At 40.4% G+C, this 26,882-nt stretch overlaps 1 protein-coding gene across 1 annotated transcript in view; it reads left to right on the top strand.

The window, feature by feature from the left end:
* The window catches only part of RAD51B (RAD51 paralog B), a 336,350-nt gene that overhangs the window by 172,638 nt on the left and 136,830 nt on the right, over positions 1–26,882 (top strand). The window contains 1 exon segment of the mRNA XM_079995582.1: positions 12,430–12,539. Within this exon segment, the coding sequence (XP_079851708.1) occupies positions 12,430–12,539 (110 nt within the window).

Below are 26,882 nucleotides of genomic sequence, written 5' to 3'. Positions count from 1 at the left end.
TTTGGAACCTTAACTATGTGTTGACTGCCTTTATGGGTCCGCCCTTTGAACTTACGGCTTCATGTGAGCTCAAATTTCTGTTACACGAAATGGTTTGGGGGGGGGGGAATCATCTTAGGTAAGCAGCGTTGTCTCAGGATTCTTAGCTTTGTATTTTTCACAGGAACAAGGTGCTTTGTAAGCCAGACCCAACATTTATTCCAAAGGTTATTTCTGTTTTTATTCTTCTCTCTTTTAATCCAAAGCCTTCTAATTTGGGGGAGATGGCATGACACACACTAGATGTTTGTAGGGCTTTTCATTCCTATCTGGCAGGGTTCAGGAAGTTAGAAGCACTATTCGTGGCATTTTGTGGGAGGTCCTTGGGGCCAAGATCACCTTATCATCCATATTCACGTGGTTGTAGGAATCCCTGGGTTGAGGTTTCTCAGCCTTTGGTGAAGGCAGCACCGGAGGGGCAAACTGCACACTTTCTCTGGGGAGCAACCACCTCATCAGCTTACATTGGTAGTTTCTCCATTTCTGAGAGTTGCAGAGGGGCCTACCTGGGCATCTCTCCATGCATTTGCTAAACATAATAGAATTGACACCTTCTCTTCTCCAGATGTGCCCTTTGGGCATAGGGTGCTACAGAAGGTGGTCACATTCTGACAGGCGTCTGCAGAAGTCCACCCTATATTTTTTTACTGCTCTGCTATATCCCAGTGGTCAGAACTGCTCTCTGTGAAGCACCGGGAGAAATGGAAGTTCATGGTAAACAGACTTCCATTTTTCCTGTCTGTTGGATTTGAGGAGGCTGAGAAAGTTGCAGGTGGGGAATCTCACATTTCATTTTTTTAAATTACATTTCTAGCCCATGTGGTTTATTGTAATATATCTGATGGTGGATATTTCAGATGCTTGCTTCGGTGTTGAGCAGGTTGGACATTCCTGGATGAAAGAGTACTGTGAAAAAGGAAAGTCTTTAAAAATTGGCAAAGTAGCAAGAAACTCAGGCCAAATCCACACAGATACTTCCTGTGCTCTCAGCAGAGAGAATACAATAGGGAAAGGATAAGATACAATGAACCAGTGCTTCTTTTTAAAAACACAGTGCAGGCACTTTCAATTCCCTGCGGTGCTCCAAGCCACTGACAGTTTTGAGGTATGGGTGTGCATTCATTTTTTAAAAATCTTTGCACTCTAAGGTTTGAGTTTGGATGTTTGCTTTAAATGTACTCAACAACATTGCAGGAAAACAACAGTGATTATATTATGGTGATAGGGTGACACACACACACACACACACACACACACACGACACTTGCTAGTGATGGGATTCCCAGGACTCTCCCAGCACTGTGCTTGAGGGAGGGGGGCCAGCTCTGTGTGGTGCATACTAGAGAATGGGCTCAGTTAAACCTGAGTGTGGGAACTGCAGCTTTAAATTCTTTAAATTTAAATCCCCAGGGCTTGTTACACACAAAACCTCAAGCGTTATCATTAGGGGGTTATGTCTGAAATTTTTGTGTTTGCTGGAGGGAGTTCTTATGATTAAAGAGAGCAGTTTTCAATGAGCAAGACAAGTTCTGATCTGTCCTTTTTTTCACCTCGGCTCGGGGCAAAGACCAGCAGCTTGAGGTTGACCCCTGGAAGAAGCTGGCTCTGAAAAGGAAGATGTGAAAGGCTAGAAATGCTCTTTCTAAAGCTCTGCTCTGGAGCCAGGAAAAGGCAGCTGCTTCTGGCCTTTCTATTTTTTTCCCTGATAGCTGAGAGCTGGGCTTGTTGCCATATCTGTTTGTCTGTCTGTGTCTCCTTGTTTTTCTCAGAAAGCTTCAGAGGCCAGTTGCCCGTAGCGGGTTGCTGGGAACAGAGGTCGCTCCTTGTATCGTCTTAACTCTCCATGCCAGAGCGTTCATGCTTGAATAGGAAACAGCAAGATCTGTCAATATAGGCCTTTTCTTCAGAGCTTTGAGTCTGCATTCTCCACGGCCATCTGTTCCCTTTCACCCTTTTGGACAATGTTGCTATTTGAAACTTCTCTCTCTCCCTCCCTCCCTCCCTCCCTCTCCCCATCTCTATTACAAAAAAAAAAAAAAAAAAAAAAAGTTTCTGTGAAATAGTTTGGACTCTAACATCCTTAACTATACTTTTAACTAGCTAAAAATGACATTAAAAGTGACAGGGGGGAATCAATATTTCACAGGAGAGACAAAAACCGTACAGCCCAAACATTCAGTATCTTTTTTCTCTTCATGTGGCTGTGTAGGAATTACTTTATTTAAAGCAGTGATGGTTCTTATTATGTTACAGATGTGGGCTGTGTTTGTTGTTGTTATGAGAGGTATGGCACCAGTCCCTATAGACCATAATGTATACATACACTATTAACAAAGCTGACATTCTAAATTTCTTGTTTTGAAGCTGCAAAAACACTGCATTTTTATAGTCTTGTTAAGAGTCCTGTTGGGCAACTGAAAATCAGCTTTGACTGTATGGAAATTTCAAAGTGGATTATGCCTGGCCATGAAGTGAAGTTGTCATATAGCTAAAGATGATTTGCTCTCCTGGGATTTGGCAGTCATTGTGCTCAACATAAATTTCCTAACAATGAGCAGTATCTGGTGAAGTAGTTCCATTAGTACAAAGATTAAGATTTGTGGAATGCAATGTCCCCGATCTCTCCTCCCCAAATCTGTTCTAGAGGATTGGGGGAACCCCTGGAACAGATTTAGGGGCTGGAGAAGAGATGGGGACTTTCCTTTGCATAGCCATAAGTCCTTGCCCTAACGAACAACTTTGTTGGATACTGCCCAACATGAGACAACACACACAAGTCCTTATTGTTGGTGGTGATGGTGGTGATGACAGCTGTGGAAGAATTGCAAAAATGGTCCCAAGCCTCTTCAGGGCCTTATTTTTAGGCACAGTACAAATTTCTAGTTGGGAATAGTCCCAACGACTAGAGGAGAAATACTCCAATAGTTTATTGAGAGTGGGGCGCACCATTAGCAGTGGCACAGCCTCATCTATCTATCTATCATCTATATCTATCATCTATCTATCTATCTATCATCTATCTATCATATCTATCTATCTATCTATCTATCTATCTATCATCTATCATCTATCTATATCTATCTATTGATCTGTCTATCAATCTATCGATCTATCCACCCCCCAGCCCCCGCTGCTGCAAGTGGTATCAGCAGCAATAACTTGTTGGTAGTCTTCCCACCATTTTGCATCTTTTGCACATTCCTGGACCTAGCATTATTCTGGGGCTTGACAGGGAAGGAAGGTATACCTGCTGCCACAAAAAATGGTAGAAAATATTTGGAGAAAATTCTGCAAAGTGGCCTTTGTTTTCTAGGGAGAGCAGAAAAAGAAAAAGCTTAGAAAGCTTCTCAGAAAAATATCTTCTACGAAACCTTGGTTCAACTCTGGTTCTTGATGTTATGGAAGCAATATGGTTTTTGCGACCTTGTTGCTGTTTTCCTATGCCTCGCTCTCACAATCTGGCCTCTGATGATGGCATATGTAATTCTGCCATCTCACATTATTATTTTACTCCTATGTTGCCAAAGTAACGTTGAAAGAAGCCACCAAAGAGCAGTCGCTGCACTGTACTTATTACACACAAATCAGCCCTGAATGACTTGGTTCATTTTATTTTCTGCCTGTCTTTTTGGGAATTGGCAGTCACACTAATAGAAGAGTATTGGAAGTTTATTTGAGAGTAGTTGTAACCTGCTTCTTTGAGATCCTTTAACATTAAGAGCAAGATGTTTACTGCCTTAAAAGTTGCACGGGCTGTTTCCCATATTGTCTGTAAATCAGACCTGTTCAGTTTGGAGGACATTCTTTTCTTTTCATGGCAGAGTTCTGGTATCTGTTTGTAAAGGTAGAAACAATGCTTCTATTGTGTGAGTGAATGTGGTATTAGTGTGTGGCATTTGATTATTTGGATCCGGCAATGATGTTACTATTGTCTCAGATCTGCTTATTTAAATTATTATTATTTTTAAATAATGTCTATTTAGATAGACAGTCAAGTCAGATTGCAGATGTGAATAGGATCGTTCCCCTCCCCAACTCCCCGGTCAATGTTAGCACTCATATCTAGGCTTACATTTTTGGTTTCGTTCTTTCCTACGCTATGATTCTAGTTGGAACTCCTTTACTTTTGACTAGGGGAAAGTGATATTGCAGCTGAAAAGGTTGGATTTTAAATAGTCCCATGGTTCAAGCACAGGGAGGAAATAGTTCTGAACATTGTGACTTGCACAAAGTACAATTTGGACTAGCATTTAGATTAAAATCCAAGATGAAATAATTGCTTTCAAGTTGTGCCTGTAATTAACCAAAGTACAGTTGGCAGACATGCAAAATTCAGGTGTCCAAATTCTTTTGTGCCTCAAGCCTATATTTTTGAAAATTCTTGTAAAATGTGGCTATTGGCAGATGTGTCAACCAGATTAAAAAAATCTAAATCAGTTGGAACGATATGTGGGTTCATTCTTCTCAGTAATCAGCAATAGCAGTGAAGACAAACCAAGAGAAGTCCCAACAATTCTACTGTCTAACGCTTGCAGTAGAATTATTGTGGTAATTACAACAGAAATATACACATGGGGATATTAATTTACATCTAAAGAATGTCTTGTCAGGGTTCCCCTGTCAAATTTAGAAGTGAACAGAAGTTGAAAGTACCAGCTTTATCTGCCAGAGGCTAACCTGGATCCTTGCTCCTCGTGCCATTCTTCTCTGTTGAGGACCATAGTCCTCTTTCGGCTACACCAGCTCTTAGCCCTTCCATGAATGGCTACTCCCCATTCCGTCCCTATACAAACTTCTGTGTAAGCCTCTCCTTTTGTAATCAGGCTTGATGCGGAAAGTACCTCCTGTCTGGAGCTCACAGACTCCTTGTTGCATCAAGCCTTTCACCGGTTCCTCATTCTCACCTATCCTATATGTGCCTTGACTGCCTTTCTGGAGTTGACTCCAGCTGGCAATTTCATTTTGCTCCTCAGTGAGACACTTAGGCCCAATTACCTTACTGGAAAACACCCAGACCTAACAGGTCCTGGCTGCATGGGGGATATGGAATATCTGTGCATGATACTGACTAATGAGATTTCATGGTTTTCATGGTTTTCTGAGAAATGGGCTGGACTAGTTGTTGTAGACCCCACTGGAATTGTGGCCTCTCTAACTAGTATTTCCTGCAAATCATTTTCATCTCAGCAGAGAAGAATCATGAAGCCTAATTCCACTTAGGGCACCGTTCAAGATTAATTTGAAGGATGAATCTGCAGGTCAGGGTTTAGTTTTTTAATCACACTGAGATATTTTCCTTTTGCAACAAGTTGAAATCCATGTGGAATTGACATGAGCAATGTTTGATGAACTCATTTCAGTCTGCAAAACGATCCTTCTCATAGTTTGATTCAACATGTATCTCCCCAGAAGATGAATGCAATCATTACCTATAAATAAAGAAATTTGTTCCCTACAGATGCTGGTGCAACAACTTTTCTAATAGAACTCAATACAGTGGTACTTCTGGTTACGTACTTAATTCGTTCCAGAGGTCTGTTCTTAACCTGAAACTGTTCTTAACCTGATGCACCACTTTAGCTAATGGGGCCTCCCGTTGCTGTCGTGCCGCCGCTGCGCGATTTCTGTTCTCGTCCTGAAGCAAAGTTCTTAACCCAAGGTACTATTTCTGGGTTAGCGGAGTCTGTAACCTGAAGCATATGTAACCCGAGGTACCACTGTATATGCAGATGGAAAAATTTTCCTTTCTGTTTATAACTTTACCTTTGCTGAATATACCTAAGTTTAAGCACTTTATAAACAGTAATATGGATCAGTATGTGGGGTGGGGTGGGTGTATAAGATCCACCTTTTTTTTCCTTTTAAATATTTTTACTGTGAGGCTTATGCGTGTTAGGCAACTTTCTAGGTTTTAGCTTGTGGAATTTGTAAAAATGGCAAATCCAGATGATGGGTGAACAGCAGCAAAGAATGACATAACATAACAGCTGAGAGAGACTGGCGTGGGAAAATGAAATGCATTACCCTGAGGTTTTGAGCATAGTGTGCAGAGGCGTTTGAATTTGCACTGACAGTTTCAAACCTCTCTTGTTTCTTCCTCAAGCTTTAAGGGACATAAGCATATGTAATTCAAGCATTCCACTCCCTCACAATCACCACATCCAATATGCTTAATACCATTGTATTCTCTCCTAAGGGAAGAATTTTATGTAATAGCTCATAGTAACACTCATAATAAATTTTCAGAAAACTCAGTTCTCTGAGTGTTGCGCTTTATGTAACTAAAATGACACCATCCACACACCTGAGAGAATGCTGTGAGCAGGCCTGGACGAATTGAAAGGCTTGCAGAAGTACAAAGCAGGGTGAGGGGAGCCCAAAATGGCTCAGTTGGGACTGAGTATTTTGGGTTGCCAATGAGTACTGGCTGCCTGTTGGATTTGGGGGAGAGAGGAACAGGATGAAGTATCCTGAAAGAAGAAAGTGCTGGCAGGCTAAAACCCTGAACAGAAACAGTCCACACTGCAATTCTGCTGAGCTCAGTCGGTTAGAGTGTGGTGCTGATAACGCCAAGGTTGCAGGATTGATCCCAGTATGGGACAGCTGCATATTCCTGCATTGCGTAGACTGGATGATCCTCAGGGTCCCTTCCAACTCTGAAATTCTATGCTTCTATGCTAGTTTTCAGAAATGCTATTTGGGACTTCCATGTCCTAAGTCCCTTCTTATGTACAGACAAGAAAGAAAATTCTTCCTTTTCTTTTTCTAAATGATGAATAAGTAAATATGATTTTGCAGTGGGAACTGTTTTATAATTCAAGAAATAAGGATGAGAGGGGAATATATTTGTAAACAGGATTGGTTGCAGGATCCTATCAAGGCAAAGGAAGAATAGAACGAAAGAGAAAACCAGAGTTTTATAGAGACATATCCTCTTATACATTCTTATACTGCACCATCATTGCTGCAAAAGCAACACAACAGAGTAACTATAAAAAAACAGAAAGAGAAGACAGTTAGAATATTGGAAGTTAAAATGTTTGTTATTGTTAACCACAGAAGTTTTTTCCTTTCAAATGAAAAGAGAGAATCTCATCAATTCTTTTAGGTTGTGGTTTTCTGCAACTCCTAACATTAGCCTCTCTCTGCCACTATAAAACAACCAGCTGTCTTCCCACCTCCACAGAGCCTGTGAAACCTGATCATTTTACTCAGGGTTGGTGCATCTAGTAGATCATCTGGCTAGGATTCAGAACAGCTGGATAATTTCTTTTCTTTTTCTTTTTGGTTCTTTAGTAGACAAGAGCCTAAGTACTGGCTTGAGGCCTCTCACTGAAGGGTTTCAAAACAAAATGGAATCCACATGAACCCACTGACGCCAGGAGTTGAGATTCCCTAATGCAAAACATGTTGTGATGACAGTAAACCTGCATGCCACTTCCAAGGATCCTGAAATTAAAAACAAACATAATGTGATTGACCCAGTAGAGAATTCACATTACTATTCTTAATACTAAATCTAGAGCTCCTATTATTTTCAGGGTGGAGCTTGGCTTAGATCTTTTGTTGTTTAGAAAAGCCTCATTAAGTCTCACTGGTTATACCAGGGTGTGGGGGTGGGAATCTATGAAAAAGTCATTTTCCCAGCAAATATTCACATATTTCTTTAGGATTGTGATCTAAATGGAGAAAGGGAGCAAAAGTTAAAACATTTTCAAGAGCAACCAAAAATATGGGGGTATCCAACAAATTCATACTCAGTGTAGACCCACTGAAGCTCATGGACTTAAGTTACTCAAGTTACATTCGCCATCACCCCGTGGTTGTATTTTTTTAAAAAATAATAATTGAGGATCCCTGGGTGCATTACTTATAGCAGGCTTTCCTGGTCCAGGAATTGCCAAAGCAGGCAAACTGAGTGGAGCTGGAAACAGACATTCCTTGCCACTGAAGACATATTGACCTCCAGTTACAATTATGGATCAGATAGTTCTATCAGCCTACATACCTGCTTCATTTGGCGAAGTGCTACCCCATCCAAAATAGGCTGTCCTCCTAACCCCTGCACCCAAAAAGCCTGTACCTTCCTCTTACTGGGATTCACTCATAGTTTATTTGCCCCTCATAAGTGCATAACTGCTTACCTACTACCTCATATCTATCAGCATATCTACTACCTCATCTGATTCAGGTGGAAAGGAGAGGAATAGCTGTTGGTCATCAGCACATTAATACTACTATCCTCCTAATCACCAGAAATCATGAAGATCCTTGAATGAGTCAAAGCAAAAATTTGAGGAAAAATGGGATGGTTATAGAAGATATGTTCAAAAATACAATAATAGTTTTGACTCCGTGCTAGCATTAGAGTGATAAAGGAACTAAAAGGAGGCGGATAACAATTAAGGATTTATTATGTTTTCAGAATGTATTAGAAAAAAATATATAGAAAGGTTTATTGTTTTGTGTACATTCAAATGTAAGATAAAATATATGCAAAGGGACTTGACAGGAAGTCAAAGTTGAAGAAAATATTTTGGGAGATAAAAGGGGGAAAATATTTACTTTCATTATTATCATTTTGGGTGTGGGTGTGGGTGTGTGGGTGTCTGCACATATGTGTGTTGTATGCAATGTTTGGGAGGAAATAAGACGATAAATAACAAATAAACTAAATATTGATGTATGTAAATTTTATTTCTTAATTATATTTAGTGGTAGTATGGCTGCATTGTTTTTTGTAACATAAAATCATTCAATTTTTTTTTTTTTTTTTAAAAAGAATGAGTCAGGCTTTTCCAGGGCTTATCAAGCTGTTTTGGAATGGGGAAAAGTCATATGTTGGGGAGGGCCCATAACTCAATGGTAGAGCATCTACTTTGTATGCAGAAGGGACCAAGCTCAATCCCTGGCATCTCTAAGTAAGGCTGTATGAAACGGGAGAATCATTGCCAACCCATGAAGAAAGTGCTGAGCTAAATGGACCAGTGGTGCAGCATAAGGCAGCTTCCTATGTTCCTTCCTATCTATAAGATAAACAAGATTCTGCCCTTCAATGCATCCACAGAGCATTGTGGATTGTCTGGTGAGCAGGTGATGCAGAGAAAGAATTTCTCTCCTAATTCAGTTTATTTGAACAGTATGTGCATCTTTGTATTATTATCCACTACCCCCCACTGTGTTTTATTTTTCTCAAGCCAATGCATTGCAGAGTGATTAGTTATATGTCATTTTTTTATATATATATGTAGTGCTGGCATACATGTTTGAATAGATTTCTGCATACCCCCCAAACCTTTGTTTATTAGTTCCTCATGGATCAGCAATGAAGCATGCGCCATGTCCTGGGTACGGAATGCACCTTGGCCGGCTAGTCCAGGGAATGAGATCATCCCTTTGGACATCAAAACTGTCAAGCGTACCTCCTAATCTGAAACAATACTGGGGAATGGAGAGAAGGGAGAGTGTGAGGCAAAAAACATGTGAAGGGCACCACATGCGTGGAGACATGCTTTGTTTAGCTCTCTTTAAAACTCCTTCAATTGATTTGATTAGCATTGTCCCTCTGGTTTGTTTGTTTTTTTAACTTCAGTTTAAATCTATCGATACTATTGATTTAATTTCCATGAACCATGAGGGAAACCAATAATTCTGAAGGAAAAAAGCACGCCTCCTTAAAAAATAATTATGTATCTTGTTCCAAGCACTAACTTAAAAGCGGTGTTGCCTCCTGTGTCAGAGAAGGGGCAGTGCTTCATCTAAGGTGGTGCCCACCAGTTGTTGTTTTTTTTAAGAGGGTCACATGAAGAGCCCCACTGCAAAGACTACAGGATTTTGTTCTCGCAATGGCTAACCAAATGCCTGTAGGAAGCCCCAAAGCAGGACCCAATCGTCTTCTGTTAATGATCTCCAACAACTGGTATTCAGACACATACTGTCATTACTTCATTTTATGGCAGTGATAGTTTAACTGTGTGAAGAATTACTAACCTTTTGTCCTGAATCTTACAGCAGTCACCCTGGTCCTAGTATTATGAGAGAGACAGAAAAACTAATATCTACCCCCTTTTTTCTAAATCCTGCATAATTTTATATACTTCTACCATGTCCCTCACTACTTGCCCTTTTTTAAAACTAAAAAGCCCGAAATGTTGTAATTAGGGCCAACATATTGGTATGATGGTTGTTTTGTGGATTGGGGAACAGAGGGGGCAGGGCTTATTTGGGTCTCTAGAAAATGTCAGTAAAGTTGAAGATGGGATAAGGCAAGGGATATGTGTGATAAAATGCCCAGTTAATCTTCTTTCATGGTCTTTTAAAAATTCATTTCACAGTTGAAATAATAGAATAATTTTTAAGCAACATATTTGAGCTCCTATCTCTCTCCCTCCCATTTCCGATTTCCTGCCCCTGAGACATCTGTTGTCTCCTGGTGTTTGGTGCTAAAAGAGGCAAAATATCTGGCTCTTAACTGCCATTGAACTCTCCTGGGGACCTCCTCAGTTTCCTCCACAGTACACGTTGCCGCTTCCTGATTTACTTCCCTCTGTTTTATACAACATGCAGAGATTGCAGAAGGGGTATAGTGTTTCTATTTTAAATAGAAACCTTCCCACCCACCCCCAGTTGCCCTGTAAAAGGGAGGTTGCTCTACCCCAAAATAGTTGTCTTGCGCTAAAGCATATATGTGAGCAGCTCAGAGGGTCACACAAATAGTCCTGCCAGCAGTTGTCAAGGCAGGTGCTGCTGCAGCCTGGTACCACAAGTGTTTCCCCCCAGAAATAAGGAAAGAGGAATTTATGTGCCTGCACTCTTTCTAACCACTGTGCCCCCTGAACCTGCCTCCACTGCTCACTCAGCCTACCTGTTGACATAAGTGGGAGTCCTGGGTGTGTACAGGAATGCCGAGAGCAATGATATATTTCCTTCGCTTGCATGCTAAATTTAACTGTCTCCTAGCCACGTCCACATCTGGATTGCAATTTTCACGATGTGAGAGTTGATAGAGGTGCAGAAATAAGAACTTTGGAAAAGTTGATTTTTCTCATGAATCAGCCTTTGTCTCATATATCCCTGCTCATTTGGTGACATGGTGGAAAGTCTTCAGTACCTATATAATGGAGAAGCCTCATTTAATTTTACACGGTTATGAGCCTTTTATTTTTGAAAGTTCAGGGGTTTGAGGTGAAAGAATGAATATGAGTGTGTGTGTTTGTGGGGAATCCTTTAAAAAGGAGTGAGAATTAACAAAATCTGAAAATCTAATAGTCTGCAAAAAGAAGTTTTGAGAAAACTATGTCATATTATTATGCATTTGGATATAACCAGAAAAAAACATATCAAAGTGACTGGGAAAGAGAGCCAAGACAAAACACTTAATAAGAAGCATGGAAATGGATTTGAAATGTGTACCTCAACAGACTTTGTGTACGAATGTGAAATAGAGGATTGTTGTTTTTAAATTGACATACATCTGGTAGGTAACCCATGCATGACTTTGTCATATACAGTGGTACCTTGGTTTACAAACGCATCAGGTTAAAAACACTTCGGGTTACAAACTCTGCTAACCCAGAAGTAGTACCTCGGGTTGAGAACTTTGCCCCAGGATGAGAATGGAAATTGCGTGCCAGCGGCGCGGCAGCAGCGGGAGGCTCCATTAGCGAAAGTGCGCCTCAGTTTAAGAACAGTTTCGGGTTAAGAATGGACCTCTGGAACGAATTAAGTTCATAACCCAAGGTACCACTGTATACAGTAGAGCAGTCAACATTTTCTGGAGGTGCAGCTCAGAAAATACTAGCATGCTTCATCTTTTCTGGTCATGTTTTAAAATAAAAATAATTGGAAAATCAGAAAAAAAATGAAATAGAAGTTATAACAGGATATGATTAACTAGAAGATGCATTGATCATATTGTTTGGGCATGTTAAATACTTGGTCTTATCATTTGCTGGTAATATACTAAGGAGTAAACAGTACACAAATCCAGAATGGAGTCCCTAAAACTGTTGGATGGTGTCTTGTACACCCCTTTCCAGCATGTCTTTGTTTGAATCTGGCCTTTCCCAGCCTCTCTTTTCCTTGATGCCCAGGTCATTCCCCTTTATGGGATGCATGCACTGGTTTGTCTGATATGACATGGAAAGTACATGCAGCTGTCATAACTCCTTGCAAGACATGGTAAATGTTTGCCAGTTGTTGTTTTTAATTCTTGTATAAGCAGCTGTCAATAATAAGCACGTCCGATATAGCATGAATACAACTTATCTCTCCTTTTTGGTTTTTCACTCTAATGTTATCTTGGAAAATGCATTCGACTTAAAATATGAAATGTCATTTTACTTCAGTTACAAGAAGATAATATCAATGCTTCTGTCTTCTTTATTCTAGGCTCTAGAAATGGAGAGTCTGGCTATGTGACTGCAGCACTAGGGAATACTTGGAGTCATAGCGTGAATACAAGACTCATCTTGCAGTATCTGGATTCACAGACAAGACAGGTGAGGCACCAGGGGAAGCAATGTTACTCCTCCAGTAATGTATATGACAGACACATTCTACTCAGAGAAGGTATTCTAAGTTGTAGTTGTCATGTTTTAGTTAGATACAACTGAGAGTCCTATAATAAGAAGGAAGGAGGGGCAAAAACATTTTATTTCTTTGCTTCACCTTCCTCCTCTTCTACAGGGAATCTATACAGGGGTTGACTTCAGAAAAAGCTTCCTCTGACCTTAGTTCTGCTATGATCCTCTTCAGGGATGAGGTCAAGGACTCAAAGCCAGAGGATGAAATTCCACAAGACAAGCCTGTGGTGCTGGTGCCCTTCTGGCCCAATGATATCATATAGAAGCCACAGTACAACCACAGTCTACCTCTCTCCTTTGGAGTAAAAGGAGTGGGCCAGGCCCCTTTAACTGAGGATGCGTCTTTCATTGAAGGCAGAGCTTGCAGTTGGAACAGAACTGGTCTGCCTATGTAGTGTATAATCTGCAGTCTAAGGTCAACTGTTGGTAACATCTGATATCTGCTCATCTATAGTACTCAGACTGAGCCAGGCACAAGGCAGATTGCCTTACCTTGCCACCGTGGCAGTTAAGGCAACTGATGTCAACGACATAAGAACGTAAGAGTAGCCTGCTAGATCAGGCCAGTGGCCCAGCTAGTGCAGCACCCTGTTTTCAACCAGATGCCTGTGGGAAACCAGGGAGCAGAATGTGAGCACAAGAGCATTCTTCTCTCCCGTGGTTTCCAGTTACAGTATTTTGAAGCACTGCTGCCCTCCAACTGTGGAGGCAGAGCTTGGTCATCATGTCTAGTAGCCACTGATGTCAGTTAAGTGTCTCAGAAAAAATCCCCATTGCCCTGCAATTGTTTTGATGATGCCTGCCTTTGTTCTCCTATGGTCACTCCTTTTCCCCTGGGCTGGTGCACATGCACTTCTGCTGCCAGAGACTCCAGATGGCTCATTGCCACCATCCAAGCATTTTGATGTGGGGAGATATGGAGGTCATTCTAACCTCTCACTATTTTTTCACTAGTCTTGATCATTGGTAGATATTCTATCTTACCTAGCCATGCTTCTTGGTGTGGCCCACACAGACCCAACACATGGATGTCTTCTTTACTAAAGAGGTAGTTGCATGTATCACATGGGTAGGAATGTAATGCATGCATCTATATCTGGGAAAGGATCTTCAAACATGTCTGGAAACATGTCTGATAGTTTTTAGAAATAGCTGCATGTGTTATGTTGCTATTGCAAGATTCTCATGCATCTTAAGACATAAGTATATGGGGGAAACTTGTTTCTCCAGTACTTTCCCATGGCTAGTAGTACTCTCTGCGGCTTGAGAAAAACAATTGAATTATCTATGCTCTTGGATGGGCCACCTTTGGTTTTCAAAAGTGTTTATGGAGTTTATTTTAGTGCCTTAAGATTTAGCTTATTAGTTTAGAAGGTGAAATTTTGGGGTTGTTACAGCATGTGTAGGCATAGACGACTGTGATTTGAGCACTTTCCTATTGTTCGTGTACTTCTATGTCAAACATCCGTTTTACATTTTAAGAAGTAAATGTTAATAATAATAATAATAATAATTTATTATTTGTACCCCGCCCATCTGGCTGGGTTTCCCCAGCCACTCTGGGCGGCTTCCAACAAAGATATTTTTTTATTTCTGTAGGTATTTGTGAATAGGGTTTTATCATCTCCATCTGCAAATGCTGCTTTCTCTTTCCTCTCATAGTAAACAACTCCCAGGAATTAAAACAGACCAAACACCCACTATTTTAATTGACAGATCACACATTTTTCAAGTGAAATGTTTAAAAACATTTTACTCTGGGGGTGGTTGTTGAGGGGTGTTTGTTTTTTTCAAACAGTGAGACAAGGTGCAAGAACACACTTTTCAGCAAACACCTGATTTCATTTTCATCTTTTTTCATGTGTGTGGTTGAGCTCTATGTCACTGAATGCAGTTTTTCAAATGGCTTACAATCTAAACTCTGTTTAAACTCTGCCCAAGCTCTGTTAATGCATGGTCAATTTTTATGCCCCCTTTTGTGATGAATGCTCACTACCAAAATTGCACAATATACTTTACTATTTTATGATTTAGACCCTTGCTTATAGAAGATTCAGGGGAGCCTTCAGCCTCATATGTTTTTGTTCCCACATCTAGTGGTTCCTTTTATAGAATGGCTGCTTACTACCTGAGATCCCGTGGAAGGTTAGCATAGGCAAAACAGAGAGCTGGATTAGGTAAATGTGTGAACTGACCAGCAAAGGCTATTTGGGTGTTCATATGTACTTTAAGCGGAAAAGCTGTGAAAAGACAAATCTGATACATATACAAAATTGTGGGTGCATGGAGGTTAATAATCCTATGTTTTCATTTGTTGCTTGTGGAATTTATTCTTAAAATAATTTTTTTGAGATTAGAGCGAAATGTTTAGGTGTCAGCAAATGTTACAGGAGCTGTCTGATTAGCAGTCTTCTGCTCTCAGTACAATATTGAGATGTGTTATAAGCCCAAGCATAAGATTTCCCTGGCCTACTGATGCCAGACATCACTTCCCCAGTGTTCTTTGTTAGAGACCAGCTTGTTTTACCCTACTCTGATTAGTGCGATATAAATAGCATTCCACCATCCTGACTGTCACACAAACACCAACTTGACTGGTAGTAGCAGGGGATGGCTTATGTTAAAACCTAAAAATGAAGCTACAGTAGTTTTTCCGCAAAGTCTAACTCTGAATATCTTAAAGGTTATACACTGAAAAATTACGTTTTTACGCCTAATGATTCTTCAGCTCTTCTTATATATTTATTCAACTGCAGGAGAGACACATTCTTTACTCTAGAAGTGCTTACAGATGTTTCGACATTTTTCAAAAAAGAAGCCCCCCAGCATCCCAAATGTTAGTGTTGCCATGTGTTAATAATAGTGTTTGATAGTGTTGCAGTGTTACAAATCAAAATAGCTAGAAATGAGAGGGGAGATAGTAGCACTCATCCTAATGTTTTTAAAGAAGTAATGTATTAACTATTTTACTTAAAAGCAAGTTTGTAAAAGCAAACAAGAAAGACTATAGAAGTACAGGGGGAGGATAAATAATAACTTTACAATCCAAGTTCTTTAATGATGACACTTTATTATATATATGAATATTTAGATTCTGCTTTTCAGCCTTATGTGAGTGTGGGTAATGGAGGGGTACAGAATATGTTTTTGATGAGATTTGAAGAGGTTCTGGAGCCACAGCTGATAAGACATACCTGATGAGTCTGCTGTAATGTAGGGCTGACATATGTCCGGAATTTCCTGGGCATAGCCAGTATTCAGCCCTTGTATGTGTCTGGGTAGAAATCACTTAAATGTCTGGGAAAATCCGGATGTATGGCAGCCCATGTCAGAAGTGTAGATTTTGGCGAATTTCATTAAAAATCATTGAAAAGCTCAATTTTGGTCAAAACTAAAAAAACAGCTAAACAATTTATGTGTCCGGATTTTCTCTTTTTGAAATATGGCAACCCTATGTAATGTGTTCCTTTAAAGGGACGCGGGTGGCGCTGTGGTCTAAACCACTGAGCCTCTTGGGCTTGCCGATCAGAAGGTCGGTGGTTTGAATCCCTGCGGTGGGGTGAACTTCCGTTGCTCGGTCCCAGCTCCTGCCAACCTAGCAGTTCGAAAGCACGTTAAAAAGTGTAAGTAGGTAAATAGGTACCGCTCCGACAGGAAGGTAAACGGCATTTCCGTGTGCTGCTCTGGTTTAGGTGTTCCGTTGCACCAGAAGTGTCTTAGTCATGCTGGCCACATGATCCGGAAAAACTGTCAGCGGACAAACGCTGGCTCCCTCTGCCTGTAAAGTGAGATGAGCGCCGCAACCCCAGAGTTGTCTGTGACTGGACTTAACTGTCAGGGGTCCTTTATGTAATGTGTTGACTGAAACTGCAACAATTATAGACAAGGTGGGCATAAAGAAGATGTGAAAGGATAAATTGGGATTCTGAAAATGATCTCAAGTGTTTTGAGCAAGACTGGGATATGATAACTATTAGAACTTATGAGAGGAAATGCCTATCTGATATGCAGGAAATGAAGACATTGCAAGAAAGGAAATGGAAGTGATAATTGACCGGAGGATCTGAAATTCTCTGGTTAGATTTTAGTAGTATGAGATGAATACTCCCTTGTGGCCTGAGAATCTCACGTGGATGCTGGTAGATATGTAAACGTTTTCTGGAGAACATTTTGCTCAACCCTATAAAATATATAGGTTTAGAATGGCTAATGTTGTCTGCGGTTACTATGACACTCACCATGTGTGATGATGATACACAATGAGTTCAGTGCTGGTATGAAGTTTAACCAAATGCTAGTCTTTAAAAATATCTGTTTCTTCTCTTTATGCATGATAATGCTGAAATTTGCATACTTATTTCAAGTCATGCGTAGTGTATTTTTTTGCTTTTAATGCAGTAAGGTAGGAGTAGACTTGATAAGAAATTGCATATATGTAGAGTTTCTCAAAACTTCAGGTTTTTCAAAAGAAAAACAAAACATTTTCTCCTTTACTTCAGAATGTCTGTTATGAACAGATCAGTAACTTTTACCAGCAAAACTTTAATTAGAAACTTCAATGCTCCCTTCCTGATCAGTTTACTTTCTACCCTTATATATTGTTCTTAATTTTGGTTTCCTTTTCCTTTCACTGTGAATTGAAATACTACTGGACATTCAGTTCTAGAAGCAGACATGGATTTTAATAATTGTGCAACTTTCTGGGGTTGTTTTTCTCTTTGAAGATTTAATTCTCCAATATTCTATTCAGTTTATTACTCTTCCATCAAAATATACTAATTGTTTGTCCTTAAAAGGAGGGGGCTGGATCTACAAGTAAAAACAGCTTCCCCTGTTAGGAGTTTCTTTGCTGCAGCTGTTTCGTAGTTCTTTCTGAAAGAAGTGGGACTTCATTTTCTCTTAATATTTTTGTAGCAGCATGCATAACAGTCAAGCTCTGATAAATAAGATAATTATGTTAATCAGAGTACTATTAAAACCCTGGTGCATTTCAAACAATATGTATTCATTCCTTATTTCTTTGAGCATAGGAAGTTTCAGGAGAGCTGTCTTTTTCTTCCCAGCCAGCTGCACAAATTCAAACTTGTTTTTCCTTCACTGGTTTACATTCACACTGCCAAACAGGGTTTTTTTTTTGGGGGGGGGGGTTCTTCAGCCACATGTACACACGAGCAGAATGCTGATTTCAGCCCCTATATTTGCAGGTAAGTATAACTTACATTCTTGGCTACAGGAACATCAACTGGCCATCAGTGTTCATTTATCAAACACTTTTCTTTCTTAAGGTACACAAAAGCCTGGGAGAGAAATTAATTTTGTGTATCTAAGAGGTAACAATATTTAAAAGAGCTATTTTATGTCTGTGTGAAAATACAAAATATTATCTCTACCCTGGAAACATAAGCAGTATGATTTGTTGCAAAGGACTGACCCAATTCTAGTCCAAATTTGAACACACTGATTGAACAAGTGGCTTAAAGTGCTATTGTGCCCCTTCCTAACATCCACAAAGAGACTGCTTGATTATTTTCCAGTTTGAAATTGTTGGGAGTAACAAATGACAAATATGATGGCCCTTGTGAGCTTCTTATTTCTGTGAGGAACTGGGCTTCACATGGTCCTAAGGCTTTCTTTCTCTCTGTCTGTCTGCCAGCCATGGGAGTCTGACACGGCACATAGTGGCTAGTTAAGGCAGCTAGCCTGTGTGGAGGCCCCAGCAGGTCTTTCCCTTCCCCTTTAAGAAAGGCTCACTATCTCAACATTTGAGAAGCACTGGCCTCAGAAATTATTGCATGGAAGAAAGGAAGAAGCTAGGAGACTGACCTAAAGTGCTCAACCATTGCTGCAAATCCATCTGCACGGTATGTTGATTTACGCTGCTGTTGTTTATCAGGACTCAGACCTCCTAATGGACATGTGTGGGATGTATATGTAAAGCAAACACTGTCAGGGCACTGCAGGCTAGTTGGATTTATGTCCCACTTCTCTTCAGAAGGGCTTTTATGGAGGAGCAAATGTTTACATTATTTTAGACTTGTCTTTGACTTTAATCCATTACGCACTCAGATATCAGTGGACAGTTCTGTCTAAGAACTGGATTAGAAACGACACTAAATAAAATGGAAACGCAATACAGTGGCATTATGGTTTTATTCACTTTTCTCAGTTTCCCCACAGAAATCTCTGTGTTAACATAACATGCAGTTTATATTGGTTTGGGACTTGAGTGTTTTGTCCCCAACAGAGTAACCAAAGGTTTTCTATAACTATCCCAGTCTGATACCTGCTAAAAAGAGATATTCTAGACTGCCAAGGCCCAATGATGACCTGAGACTTATCGGTATGGATTCAACTGAACAGTTGCACTAGTGGGAGCCAGTGGGACATGCTATGCTATTAGGTGGTATTCAACTAAGCTATTAGGTGGTATTCAACTAAGCTTTTATTCAGAGTAGAGTGGTACCTCGGGTTAATAACTTAATTCGTTCTGGAGGTCTGTTCTTAACCTGAAACTGTTCTTAACCTGAAGCACCACTTTAGCTAATGGGGCCTCCTGCTGCCGCTGCGTCGCCACTGCATGATTTCTGTTCTCATCCTGAAGCAAAGTTCTTAACCCTAGGTAATATTTCTGGGTTAGCAGAGTCTGTAAGCTGAAGCGTATGTAACCTGAGGTACCACTGTAGTCCTATTGAAATTAATGGACATAACTTAGTCATGTTCATTAATTTCAATAGGTAAAACTTAGTTGAGCCAGCAAGGGACAGTACTATGCGCAGTAACCAGGCAGAAGGCCTTCTCGGTAGTGGCGCCCACACTGTGGAACGCCCTCCCATCAGATGTCAAGGAAATAAACAACTATCTGACTTTTAGAAGGCAGCCCAGTTCAGGGAAGTTTGTGATGTTTGATGTTATATTGTGCTTTTAATTCTGTTGGCAGCCACCCAGAGTGGCTGGGGAAACCCAGCCAGATGGGCGGGGTATAAATAATAAATTGTTGTTGTTGTTAACTCAGTTCAAAGCAAAAGATGATTTTTCTAAAAACAGATGGTGAATCAGACCATTGTCTATGCTGCCTGGCAGCAGCTCTCTAAGATTTGAGATGGGTATCTCACAGCCCTATCTGGAGAGATGCTAGGAACTGGAACTTGGACCTCCTGCACACAAATCTCTACAACTCAGGTACAGTGCTTTACCCAAATAGTCTGGATGCAGAAACACCAAACTGCCGCTTTGCTTATTTAAAATATTAGCAGCTTTTTATGGATGATAAATTCCTGATCTGTCCAGCAACGCAAATTTAGAACAAAAGAGAATATGAACAGGGGAGAAATTATTTCACATATCCTGGAGTTTTTGATGTAGTTTGTGAAAATTTTAATTATTTTCCACATTGACACATAAGGATAATTCCAGGTTTCTGGCTTATTGTAGTTTACCATCATGAATGAGGAACATGCTGCTGCATGCTGCCTCATTGCTCCTGTTCTACTCCCTTGTTATGAGTGGGATAAACAAGCTAATAAGCCTTGACTTCCTATTATACATAAATCCAGGTCTCTGTGAGTTGTTGGTCCCTAACGAGGTATGATTTGTAAGCCAGCAGCAATGCAGCTGATACATCAATGCAACATTCCCATTTCCTACAAAGAGAACTATATTGCTTGAGACCAAGAACAGGTGATTATTAAATTATTGCTTTCTGTAGCTCAGTGCTATGCTTGTCATCAGTACTTACTTTACAACCCACATATACAAGGGGGCAACTTCCAAATGTTCTTCCAGCCATATTGTTTTTGGGCCAAGGAATGTCTAATTTAGTTTTGCTGTGTGCTTCTGGAAACTCATGGTGAATTTGTACATCAGGCCCCAGTTCAACTATTTATTTTATTATTGTTTAGAGTGACCTGAAACATGTTTCACATTCAGGGCTTTTAATGTGTGTTCTCTACTATTTCTTTAGCTTTTCACCTTGGACTTACTCTTTTATTTCTGGGGCGTGTGTCAATATGGAATAGGGGTAGTGGAGTTTTTGTTTTATCCTAAAATGATTTTGTAGACAGTGCTGTGGGTGAAAATATTTTAAGATGTGATGTAGGATAATCTCTTGGTTTCTTGGCTGGAGTCTGGGGCTTGCTAAGTTGCATTTTGTGTTGTTGTATAAGTGAGGAGTTGAGAGAGAGTAAGAGAAAGTTTGACTACTGCCCTTTGTGAAAGAGTGATGGTGAGGGACACTGGCATGATTTCTTTTATGCTTATCAGCATGGCTGTCAATCTGTCATCACGTGAAAAAAGCCCCAACACTTCCAGCTTGTGAGAAAGAACTACAGAATAGCTTGCTGGTTATTATGAACCACGGTCTCAGATGTTGACTTCCTTACATATATATTGTTGTTCAGTAGAAATACTGCATGTATGCATAGACTCCTCAAGATAAGAAGAAAGAAACACAGATAGAGAATATATATCAATGACTGTTGTCTCTTATGATACCTAAGTGCAAACAAAATGTATGTATATATGTTCCCGGCTGCCACTGGAAGTCCTCAAATCTGAGGACTTTTAAAGAGTGCAAAGGGAAAGTTTTATAAGGCTTATACTATGGACATTTTGATCTTTAGTAATAACATAATAGAACGTCCTTCCTTAAAAATGGATTTAATGGATACATGAATGTATTTTATCTTGGTGTGAATCCCTAATCAGCATTATTGATCAGGAAATGTGGCGGCTGCATCTTATCCTTTAGTTTATCTCATTCCAAACAAGTGGCCAAATAAATTTATATTACAGTAGTGCACTATTTGTTTATTTTGTTGAAAGAATTAAACTTCCCTTCATCCAATTGTATCCCAGGTCACCGTAGAATAACAATAAACAGTTGGGGCAGAGTCAACTAAATAGGTGTGCTAGGAGAAGCCAGCACAAATGAGTCCCCCTAGCACAATTTTGCTTTCCCCCATTCTCCTACTCCCACCCCACTCCCCAAATTGGCTTGGTGTGGGGGTTGAGGGAAGCTCTAGAACAGCATTCTGGGTCAGAGGAGATCATTCCATCTGGCTAACAGAAATGTTTTGTAATGATGGAATGATCATATTAGTGCAACATTCAATTCCACCCAGTATAAATAACAGCAATAATAGTGAATTTTACTTGGAAGATTAAGAAGTTAATACCTGTACTGGGAAAGGACTTTCTCAACAATATGCATTATGCAAATACCTTTAATGCAATCTATAATTTCTGTATGTATTAAACTGAGATGGGGGCAAAACAAGCAAGGCAAGGAAATGTAGTCATGGATTGCTGGAGAAGGGACCACTTCAGTGACTTATGTTTTTCATGTTGCTGCTGTTTATTCTGATCCCTGCCTCCTGAAGTGTACTTGTGTGGGATGTATGCTCAACACAAATGCTGCCTGTGTACTGTCTTCACTAATTGGTTTGGATTTATGACCCACTTCTCATAAAGTGCCCCAAGCAGCCATTGCTGCTGTTCTATAAAATAGCAGAGAGGAAATCCCTTTCTAAACAGCTTCCGTTGGACAGGATTTTCTTGTGGGGTAGGTATGATGCATTTAGACTGCTCTATAAAGGGTTTTATTGAATTGTGACCCATTAACCTGGTTTTAATTAAAAACCTCTCTTCAAACATACTGAGCTTTGGAGATCAAAATTTTCCACTGCAGCACACACCAATAAGTGTGTGATTTGGTTGTTTGCGGACAAATTCTAACATGGCATTCATGGATGAACAGTGAACAGGAACAGGAACACAAACTACAGTCATGCCATTTATGACTGCAAATATATGCCTCAGTCTTGGGGCTGTGTGAATTTGGCTCTGTAAGCCCCATTGAGAACCACCACAGACTCCTTTCCATAGGATGAAAACTGGACAAATCCATTTGCCTTTAGCTGACTGCTTCTTGCATCGCTGGAGTTAATTGCTCATTCTTTCAGCTGCTTAGTCAAAGTTCCTTAATCCCTGTTGATGAGGCTGCTGGAGGAGAATTGTCGAAGCCCCCTCTTGCCTTCTTTTCTTGTACAATAACCTTGAATAGATCAGGTGGAGCCTGCAATATGTCTACTAGTTTTCTTTTCTCATTGCACCTTCTTTGCTTGAGACAAATGCCAGGCAGTGACTTCAAAAGCAACAGTAAGGTTTTCCAGGGTTGTACACCCCATGAAGAAGCCTTCAGGATCTTTTCTCTAAATCTGATGAACTATTTCATAGATTTGTGGATATTTAGTTGTTGAATTGATTGTTTTAATGTGCTTAGTTGGGAAGAAGGGCAGTATCTAAATTCAATAAATAGTTTTATTAGGTTTTATTATTTATATGTATGGTGATGATGATGCCCTTTTTTGTTTCATTCTATTCTATTGTTTCATTCTATTTAGCTGCCCTGGCAACATAAGCTCATGTTGAAGGTATGGGACCTAAATCCTATAAAGAAGCAAATATTTTTCTGGAGATATCAATATTTGTGCATTGGTTTTGACTCTTATGGTCTTGACTTTCTTTCATCAACCTGTTCTAGATCAATCTTTAGTATCTCTCTTAGTCACATCAAGTTACATTGCTTGCCTGATCTGTTCTACATATCTCTGCTTTGGTTCACAGATTTGTGCAAAGGTTGCAAATAACCAAGAATGGAAATTGCAACATGTGAGTGTAAACAGAGCTGTAGTCTGTAACATATCAGGAAAACCATGCACAGGGCTATGCAGATGGGAATTGGGGTCCTATATTACTATAATTGATGTCTTTTGGCAATATTTGGCATCTATATATAAAAAAGACCGTCCCTATAAGAGAAATTTGAGAACTAATGTAATATTTCATTATAGTTCAGTTCCTTAAGTCCATCAACTTCAATGGATCTACTCTGAGTATGACTTAGTTGAACATTACTCTTTTTAAAAAATAGATAATAATAATAATAATAATAATAATAATAATAATAATAATAATAATAATAATTTATTATTTATACCCCGCCCATCTGGCCTTGGCCTCCCCAGCCACTCTGGGCGGCTTCCATAGAAACCAAAAATACACTAAAATATCACACGTTAAAAACTTCCCTGAACAGGGCTGCCTTAAGATGTCTTCTGAATGTCAGGTAGTTGTTTATCGCTTTGACATCTGCTGGAAAGGGCGTTCCACAGGACGGGTGCCACTACCGAGAAGGCCCTCTGCCTGGTTCCCTGTAGCTTTGCTTCTCGCAATGAGGGAACTGCCAGAAGGCCCTCGGCACTGGACCTCAGCGTCCGGGCAGAATGATGGGGGTGGAGACGCTCCTTCAGGTATACTGGACTGAGGCCGTTTAGGGCTTTAAAGGTCAGCACCAACACTTTGAATTGTGCTCGGAAACGTACTGGGAGCCAATGTAGGTCTTTTAAGACCGGTGTTATATGGTCTCGGCGGCCGCTCCCAGTCACCAGTCTAGCTGCCGCATTCTGGATTAGTTGTAGTTTCCGAGTCACCTTCAAAGGTAGCCCCACGTAGAGCACATTGCAGTAGTCCAAGCGGGAGATAACCAGAGCATGCACCACTCTGGCGAGTGGCAGATAGGGTCTCAGCCTACGTACCAGATGGAGCTGGTAAACAGCTGCCCTGGACACAGATTTGACCTGTGCCTCCATGGACAGCTGTGAGTCCAAAATGACTCCCAGGCTACGCACCTGGTCCTTCAGGGGCACAGTTACCCCATTCAGGACCAGGGAATCCTGCACACCTGCCTGCCTCCTGTCCCCCAAAAACAGTACTTCTGTCTTGTAATAGAGCTTTATGAATGGTGGTTCTTCTAATGCTTTTAAACTGTATCAGTATTGTGTATTGTTTGAATACTGTTGTGTTTCTTTTGAAGCAGATTTGAAATGTATTAAATTAAAGTTTCCAATTCTTGGTTATGGCAACCAAATGCAAAACATCTGGAAAATGTTTGTGCTTGGGCTTTGTTGTACCTCCATCAGGATTTCTCCAAATGTAGAACTGCTGAGTGTTCTTTTGTGTGTACATAGTAATCACTTTTAGTGCCCAAATGGTGTATCAACTCTTAGATGGTCTGATTCTAAGGAATCCAAGAGGGAAGGCGATTGTATGTGAGGTATATAAGAACTATTTTCCTATCCAGCTGCAACTTAAAAACAGTCCTTAAGGGGTAGTGGTACATAGAGCTTATTATAGGTGTCAAGGTTATGATAATAGGGATGAACGGCCGTTGCTAAGTTTGAAGCAACCTGACAATCCAGGTGCATTGATGGATCCAAGAATACCTTAAGGCTGTATACTTCAGTGAACAGAAACCAAAGTCTTATAAATGACAGGTGTTCCCACTTCCTGCCAGTCGCATACCTTGCTAACCTTTGTTGTAGTCAAAAATTGCATAGGTTCAGCATAAATCAGCTCCCTAGATTAAGTCCTCAATTTTTCAATGTGTATTAATATATAAAAACATAGTAAAACATCAAACGTTAAAAACTTATTGAAACAGGGCTTCCTTCAGATGTCTTCTAAAAGTTGTATAGTTCTGTAGACCAATGGCCACAGGCAAAGTGATCAAAACCCCCTGTTTGCCATGCTGGAGTTGGTTTGGATGGAATGGAGGTATGTCTCTGCTCAGCCCTGCCAGCCTCCAGTGTCAAGAAGTGCCCCAGTGTTCCCACCCAAATGGCAGGTGGGCAGAATCTGCCATTGATGGCATCCCTTCTGCAGGTAGCCAGCAAACCCCTCGAAACAGGATGCAGAAGGAGAGGGCCAGCACTTTGGGAAAGAAATGTTTGAAGAGGCTAGCCACATAACACTCCAACAAACCACTCCAGATCCTCAAATTGCATTATTATCCTACCATGATGGGAAAGGCTGAGCTGTCAAAAAAATAAGGACTTGTTGGTTTTCTCATTTACAGCAGCAAGGCTAACAATAGCAAAGTGTTGGAAATCTGTGAATCATTGAATGTATAAACACTCTACATATATGGGGGGGAATAAGCAGGGGGGGGACATGCACACGTTGGTGTGCACATGTGTGGTGGGGACTGTATTTGTCATGTGTGTATTCTGGAAAAATAAATATTTAAAGAAAACAATCATGAAAGCTAGAGACAGTTTTTTGAAACTTGCGCAGAACATTAGCTAGGCAGCCTCACCACCGCTTCAGGGACCATCCTGACACAGAGTCAGGATTCCTGCACTTCTGCAATGAAGTGACCAGTACAGTAGCACAGTGTTTTCCAACCTTGTGCCTCCAGCTGTTTTTGAACTACAACTCCCATCATCCCTGACTAGCAAGACCAGTGGCAAGGGATGATGAGAATTGTAGTCCAAAAACAGCTGGAGGCACAAGGTTGGGAAACACTGCAGTAGCAGAATTCCCAGAGCATTGTAAATTTCCAAGTGAGGTTAAGCATTCTATATTAAATCTGCCTGGTGATTTATCACTTAAAGGCAAAAATGTTTATATAGAAAGTTTGTTGGGTATGGGTTTATATGGGTTTAGTGATGTTAAACAGTACCCAAGGCTGCCCTATTTGGGCACACACTTAATTGCTAGGAACATGAATACTGCATTTGGGCAAATATTGTTACCTATACCCTGTTCTCAGGGAATCTGGGAGAAGGCCACACACTTTGCATGCACAGGGTTCCAGATTCAACCCCTGACATCCCCAGGGATATCTGTCTGAAACCTCAAGGAGTTTCTGCCAGTCCTTGTAGACAATACTGAGCTAGATGGACCAATGGCTTGAATCTGTAAATATAATACATCTTCCTTCCTATGATCATAATAAGAACTAGCAGTTGAATGGTTGAATTCCAAGTTCAATATTTTTCCTTTTGCTCTGCTTTGGTACTGGCACAGCAGATTAAACCCCTGCATGGTACAGAAGATGTGAGCAAACAGGGGAAAGTAAAGTTTCTTGAATTGATGCAAAAGCCAATGGAGTTGTTTTCCTCACTGGCTCTTTTCCTGTTTTCTTGAAGCAGCTGAAAAAACAATGTTTCTCCATCTACAATAAGAAGGGATATTCTGGCATAAGGATTGCCTGTCCCAGACATTTGGCACAATCGGAGGAAAGATTTGTTTTGCTTAGCAGTGGTTTTATTAGTTCATGAATCTAATTGAACATTCTAAGATAATCACATCCCTTGTTGAATGACATTGCTGATTCGGTGCATTTCTTCTCACTTTTCAGCTATGCACTTCCATGCAAATGTAGTTACAAACTGGATAATTAGAGAGTTGGGCTTAAAA

Source organism: Podarcis cretensis (genome assembly GCF_951804945.1).
Source record: "Podarcis cretensis genome assembly, chromosome: 1".
NCBI lineage: Eukaryota > Metazoa > Chordata > Lepidosauria > Squamata > Lacertidae > Podarcis > Podarcis cretensis.
Note: the sequence above shows the minus strand (reverse complement) of the source record. Positions and strands in the feature narration are given on the sequence as shown.